Below are 6674 nucleotides of genomic sequence, written 5' to 3'. Positions count from 1 at the left end.
AACCCTAACCCTAACCCTAACCCTAACCCTAACCCTAACCCTAACCCTAACCCTAACCCTAACCCTAACCCTAACCCTAACCCTAACCCTAACCCTAACCCTAACCCTAACCCTAACCCTAACCCTAACCCTAACCCTAACCCTAACCCTAACCCTAACCCTAACCCTATGCTAAGTTTAGCTGAAACGCTTACTAACATCTATTCCTATACAATGATGTCATTTGGATGCACCCGTAGAGGCGTCTCCCGCCTCTCTACAGACATCCGATGGTACTCCACCTTGAAACTATTTTGGTCCTGAAGAGTATATATACGAAACAGGTTGGCCTGGGGAGATCCCCCAGCCCTGTTGACCAAGTTTCAACTCCTCTTCTCTTTACGCTTACCCTCCTCGCTTCGCTCGTCGGGCAAGCTACCACCCTAACCCAGACCTGAACGATCTCCCCTGTCTGAGGATCGATCCTCTTGCGGTCGAAAAAATGGTTGACGTCCTTACTCGACGCCTTGGGCTTCTTCGGAGGCTGAGCGAGAAGGTCAACCGAAGCGGAGCGGGAGCTGGCAGCGTCAACTGAACTAGCACGAGGTTGGCTAGCACGAGCCAGAGGCTCTGGGTCTGGCCGAGGCTTAATCTCTGGGAGGGAGGGACTAGGCCCGTCAGCTTCTGCGTCCGATTCTGGAATATCAGGGAGGGGGATGATCTCTCCCAGGCCTTCCTGGTCTGCTCGCGTCTGAGGGGCTCGACGCTTCTTGGTTTTTGCTCGCTTTGGTGGTTTGGAAGGAGGGAGTTCCGAGCCAGCCGGGGAAGATGACATGGGCGACGACTGCTCCGATGAAACAGAGCTGGGTGGCCCGGCCAAATTACGAGTTTCGACAGAGGTTCTACGAGCCTTTGAAGCCATGGGATCGATGTTGCATTGCATCTTCTATACTACGAGCTAATATACTAGCAGACGAATAATCAAATGTAGAGATGGAAATAAAACATACCCAAATAACAAACCAAGTCTGAGACGAACCCTTGACATCTCGGCGGCGAATACGAGGTATAACTTTGGCTGAGGGAAAGGGTTTGATGCTCTCAACTTGAACCATGGACGATGTTTTTTCGGCTCAGATATCGCGGCGGGTATTAGGGTTTCGACGTCATACGTTCAAGCGTTATCTCTGCTACTGCTCACGAAGAACTAATATTAGTATAGTGATTCTAAACTACGTAAATAGTCCTACTAACATTCCGACGAAGGTTACAGCCCTCCGCCGCGCTACGTGCGTCTTACCCTTGCCGTGTAGATCACAGGTCATCGAAACGATAAGAATGACGCACCTTCGAGGCTTCGACCGTCCGTCATGCACGACTGTAGGGTCTTGAGAAGCGGTCGCGGCAAAATGAAGATTAGAAAGCGAATGAGAACTTACAACATGTGTAGTTCATAGGTTTTGCCTCCCCTTTGACGCACTATGACCCGACTGCTTCTGCTCGCCCCCGTGGGCTTGTTTATCCATATACACCGCGCCCGTTTTAATTCATTTGCTTGTCATTCGGAAGTTCATCCTATGTAGACGTACATCTATCTGCTTGTAATGTTTCTGATATATATATTCCCTTTTTCTCTACTTTCGTCGGTCGACAGTATCACTTTGGACCTGTTCCCAAACGAACGCGTTCATGACGGCGTGCGCGTGGCAACTCCAGCAAAATGATATCATGCCGATGGTGCCGGCTGTGACCATTGTGATAAAACCGTGACTATCACTTGTTTTACAGTGAAGAAAAGTCACTGCGTTTAGGGCTCGATGAGCCATGAGAAACCAAGCCGGGCTAGCCGCGGCTTGCCTCGGTCAGCCGGACCTGATCGAAGGCTTCATGTAGGCGAAGCTCCTCGATTCGGGTTCGTTCCGGCTACCGAACGCGAGCTCGTCTCCTCACGTTGTATGTTTAGTCGACCTCCCGCATGTACACGGAGCCGTTCCCGCTTTGCAATAGACCAGCTACCTTTTGCTCACTAGACGATCTCAGCCGTGAGTGTCCGAGGCGATCTACAGAGAGTGAACTAGGTAAGTGTTCTCATGACTTCTACTTGACCTCGACTGCCCTCCTTTAGCTCGCGAGGGCGAACGAGCAAGCACCCCATGTACTTGTAGTCTCAGCAGATATCTTCGCTCTCCATTGCCCACCTCTCTCCCTCTTCCCTCGACGACACCCTTACCCCGACGACACCCTTACCCCGACAACGCCTCCCCCCACCCACCCACGTCCTCGCTCTCCTGCTCTCTCCTTGCTCTCGTTTCGACGTGTGCGCGTGCATGTCTCGGGTACGTGCCAACCGTACCAGTAGCCCCTCATATCCACTCACCTAGCCACAGGATATTCGTACCCGCAACACTGTCGAGTGCCCATGCTCCTCCTGCCGGCAAGCTCGAGATGAAGGCCGAGGGTTTCTTGTCCCACCCGGTACCCGGGACGAGCACGTTCGAGAAGAGAACCTAAGGTCGGCCTCGTCTATTCACAACCGAGGCCGAGCTGCCCCTCGACGGTCACTGCATACACCCTCCCTGGTCGCTCAGCGTGGACGAGCGTCGTCGTCGAGGCCCAGCACCAGCATCACCCGGCCGAGGAGTTCTGCTCCGTCTGCAGGTCAGGCACCCAGTCAGCCTCAAGTCGTAGCACCATCTCGCTCGTGAGTTCCTCATTTACCCCTGGTTTTGTAAAACAGCCGTTTCGGGGGCGATCGGATAATAATCCGAGGCAACCCGATCGCTGAGAGCAACGATGAGCACCGCGTCTCGGCTAAAAGCGCATCAACGATGCGGAAATTAGCCGAACGACGTCGACGATGGTCATCCCCGATGCGGAACCACCCCTATTTCGCGTTTTTCGCTCGCGCTAACTATGTTCTTTGTTAGAACACCTGCAAGCCTCCCAGCGGGCTCTTACGACAATGACAACGACTACATGGATATCAGACCAGACCATCCCCCCTCATCTCCACCACATCACCCTCCTGCCGCAAGGTCCATCTCGTCGCCAACGTTTGCTTCATCAACCACCTCCTCAACAACAGTCCCCTGCCTCTCACACACGTTCTCGTCTCGTCGAGAGCAACAGGCGGGCGTTGAGCCTCCGCCAGGCACAGCATCGTCCTCAGCTCACATACCCATATTAGCGTCATCATCCTCGGCCCGTGTCGCACCTCCGTCGTCATCTTCAGCCCTCACACCTGCACCCCTGCCATCATCCCGATCCAAACGGCTCCGTCGTAAAGCACGAGTCCGTGCTGCTCCAATTGAACGAGAAGACGACTCGGATGCTCCACCAGTCTCCAAGGTAGCTCCTCATCACTGCGATGCAGATGAGCTGGGACTCTACGACAACTCAGATGGAGGTGAGGAGATACACAACAACCCGCTCCTTCACACCCAGGAAGTCGAGGAGGAGGAGGAGGAGAGGCTTGTTATACGTCTTCCGGCGGCAGCACCATGAGCCGAGGACTTGGAGCTATCCACACCAGACCGTTACGAGGCACCAATTCCCCCGTAAACCGCATACACTAGCACGCACGATACATGGTATGGTTGCCTCATCATATTCCTCGTCGCCTTTCTTCACACCAGGCACTGAGTCTCGTTCCGAGCGTGCGCACTGATCCTCCAAAGCTGTAACATTATCCTCACTGCTCTCGGACTTATTGATCGCGACGTCAATCCTCTTATCCTCACCCTCAACACCACGATTAAGAGATTGGACCTTGAAGACCGGTTTGGCGTCTATCCGATGTGCCTGAGCTGCCACCGCATTTTCTCGCCATCCATTTCAATCAAATCTATATGTCCTGGATGGATGCGACGAGAGGTTATACAGGCCAGTTTCCAATTCTATATTCCGTATGGTGACTGGACGCTCAGCAAAACCTCCCCCGCCTATCTGTGCTGCACCTTTGCAACTCCCCTCCTCCCTCCTCGCCGACTTTCTCGCACAGCCTGGGATTGAGACGACGTGCGAGTCGTGGAAGGCCCGTACTCCTGAGAATGGACAACTCCACGACATCAGTGACGGACGTATATGGAATGAGGCAAAGATGCCCAACGGTACAGATCCGTTCTTCTCGCGAGTGGATGACTCAAATGAGCTGCGGATTGGTGTGACAATGAGCCTTGATTGGTACGTCTTTCAGTTTCTTCCCCTGCCAGCCTACTCATGTGGTATATTAGGTTTGGCCGCAAGACTAGCGTTTACGGCCCAAGCCATTCATCAGGAGTACTATCTTTCCGTGTTTCTAACCTTCCACGAGTGTTACGGCAAGTTGTTTCACCTCATGCTGATGTCTGCATGCTTACTCCAAGGTCAGTTATCAGGCCGAAAACCTCCTTGTTTCATTTATGACACCAGGCCCTCGTGAGCCAACCGCCGAACAGCTACAGCACTATCTGAAGCTTGTTGTTGACGACCTCATCAGGCTCTTTGAAGATGGGGTTGTATACCACACCCCGGATCATCCCAACGGTAAGTCGTATCAAATGTTATTGTATTTTAATGTTGATTGAGATTTACAGGTCGACGTGTGCGCGTTTACCTCCTTGGCATCATCTGCGATCACCCTGCCATGTGCAAAGTGTCTGGGTTTGCTGACCACAGCCACGGTAATGCGCCCTGTCCCAAGTGCACAGTTTCACAGACCGAGTTGTACTCCGATAACTCACTGGCCAACAGTAAGTAAGATTAGCCATATATTTCCCACTTGACGCTGAGTCGTATTACCAGCCTTTCCACCTCGCACTGGATTGGAACATTGTCACCATGCTTTCAAGTACAACTTGAAATCGCTTGACGACCAAGATACACGTGATGAGTACTTTCACAGGCGTGGTGTCAGGTGGTCCGAATTTGCCCGACTCCCTTACTTTGACCTTGTTCGTCAGTCCGTAATAGACCCGATGCATAATTTGCTGCTCGGTACGTCACTAATCTATCTCTTCCTATTGCTGCTGATGAGCTCATTAGGTGTTGTTAAATCTCAATGGTACGAGCGATGGATAAAAATGTCAGCTCTTCGGGCTTCAACTACTAATAAAGCCCGGGAGCTTGATCTTATTCATAAGTTTCTCTCAAAGGTACGCTGCTCTATCTTTTATCAAGTACATTCCCCACTCATATCTAATAGTTCGAGGTCCCTCTCTGGGCAGGAAAGCTGCCTGCACGCGTCGGCGAGCCAGCTGGGGGCTCGCTGACAGCAGATGAGTATAAGTTTGCTGCAACCTCTGCATTGCCCATTCTTGTGCGTATCTTATCATTTCCATGGGCAACGCATAGTTATGTCTGTCTAGATACCCATTATCTGGGACATTTCCCTTGCTGAGGCTGAGGGCGAACATCGTACGTCGGTCACATCATATCCCAGCCGGCTTCAAAAGTACGAGACGGAGCTTGCCAAGTGGAAACTACTCCATCCTGAGCCGACAAATACATCTACTGGCAAGAAGGGAAAGCGGAAGAAAGGGGATGGGGAGCCAAGAAAACCAAAGCCTCCGAAGCTGTGTATGCAGGTTGACGAGCCCATAAACTTTCTCCGGCTAGCTAATGCACTTAGAATATTCTGCGGCAGCTCTATTCATCCCGATCACCTGCCTCGTGCCAATGCCCTCGTCCACAATTATCTTGTCAACTTCAAAAGAGTGTGTATAGGTTTTATCAACAGTTATCATCTAACCTTATCATTCGTCACATAGCTGTATGGTGTCGACGCTCTCAGACCAAACTTTCACTGGGCGGTTCACCTCTCTGAGCAGATACTCGATTATGGGCCCGTGTATAACTTCTGGGCGTTCCTGTCTGAACGTCTCAATAAACTCCTCAAGAGCTCAAATGCCAATATTGGACAGGCGGCCAGGTGGAGATCTCAATGATGCGAGAGTTTGCGCGAGCGGCTCGTGTTGAATCAATGGTATGTACCCTAGTTCTTGTCACTTCCATCTGCAATCTCATGTATTGCAGGCTCGCATTGTGATACACGATAGCCCCAACAATCACGTGAAAAATGTCATGGAGCTGTTAGTCCATCAGAATGCCGAGGGCGGCACTCTACAAGACGCTCTTGTATCTGACGGTGAGCCGCATATGTGTCATGCAAAATCCATGTCTAAATCTTGTGTCAGAACTCTCAAACCGTTCGCCATGTGCAGCCTGGCCCTCTCATTGGTAATTCTACAAAGCGGATGAACAATGGGACACGGGTCTATATGCGTGACTACTACAACAATGCTGCCAGCCGTGCTGGGGCCCCCGTCACATTCCGTTTATCCTTGCAGACTAATGCTGCCACAGATGCCATCCTGTTGACTGACTACGCCTTCTTTTATCAGCATGCACTTCTCAATGGCCGACGCATCATACCCATCTCATCTAGCCGTCGTCAGACAGCAAACTCGGCAATTGTCAAGGTAATCGTAACAGAGGGAGCAGCCCCACTTTACGGTGAGGTCCTCGCCATCTTCTCACACGAGCAACAAGGAGTTCCACCCGAGTTGCATCACCGCCTCTTCGCTGAGTTTCGCTGGATGAAGGAGTCTGAGTTCTTGCCTGTCGAGGGTGATCCATGGCATCAGTTGTACGTCTCCAGGTTTCATCTTGCGTCTGCCATAACTACCTACGCGTTGAACAGCCACGAGCTTGACGTC

At 51.8% G+C, this 6674-nt stretch overlaps 3 protein-coding genes across 3 annotated transcripts in view; 2 read left to right on the top strand and 1 right to left on the bottom strand.

Annotated features, from left to right (window-relative positions):
• Positions 1 to 206: 206 nt before the first annotated feature.
• On the bottom strand, positions 207 to 901 carry CONPUDRAFT_160565 (uncharacterized protein; the record flags this gene model as incomplete). Its single annotated transcript, XM_007777708.1, has 2 exons — positions 207 to 299; positions 389 to 901. The coding sequence occupies 2 exons, from the start codon at positions 899 to 901 to the stop codon at positions 207 to 209; spliced, it is 606 nt and encodes a 201-aa protein (XP_007775898.1).
• A 1053-nt stretch (positions 902 to 1954) lies between these two features.
• Positions 1955 to 3483, top strand: CONPUDRAFT_160564 (uncharacterized protein; the record flags this gene model as incomplete). Its single annotated transcript, XM_007777707.1, has 5 exons — positions 1955 to 2021; positions 2105 to 2315; positions 2367 to 2471; positions 2524 to 2637; positions 2907 to 3483. The coding sequence occupies 5 exons, from the start codon at positions 1955 to 1957 to the stop codon at positions 3481 to 3483; spliced, it is 1074 nt and encodes a 357-aa protein (XP_007775897.1).
• Positions 3484 to 6061: 2578 nt separating this feature from the next.
• CONPUDRAFT_160562 (uncharacterized protein) overlaps positions 6062 to 6674 on the top strand; it is a gene marked incomplete at both ends in the record, with an annotated part of 2016 nt that continues 1403 nt past the window's right edge. Inside the window, 2 exons of the mRNA XM_007777706.1 lie at positions 6062 to 6103; positions 6153 to 6604. Coding sequence (XP_007775896.1) covers positions 6062 to 6103; positions 6153 to 6604 — 494 coding nt within the window. The remainder of the gene's footprint in view (positions 6104 to 6152; positions 6605 to 6674) is intronic.

The sequence above is a fragment of the Coniophora puteana genome (genome assembly GCF_000271625.1).
Source record: "Coniophora puteana RWD-64-598 SS2 unplaced genomic scaffold CONPUscaffold_28, whole genome shotgun sequence".
NCBI classification, from domain to species: Eukaryota; Fungi; Basidiomycota; class Agaricomycetes; order Boletales; family Coniophoraceae; genus Coniophora; species Coniophora puteana.
This window is presented reverse-complemented; position numbering and strand designations above follow the sequence as displayed.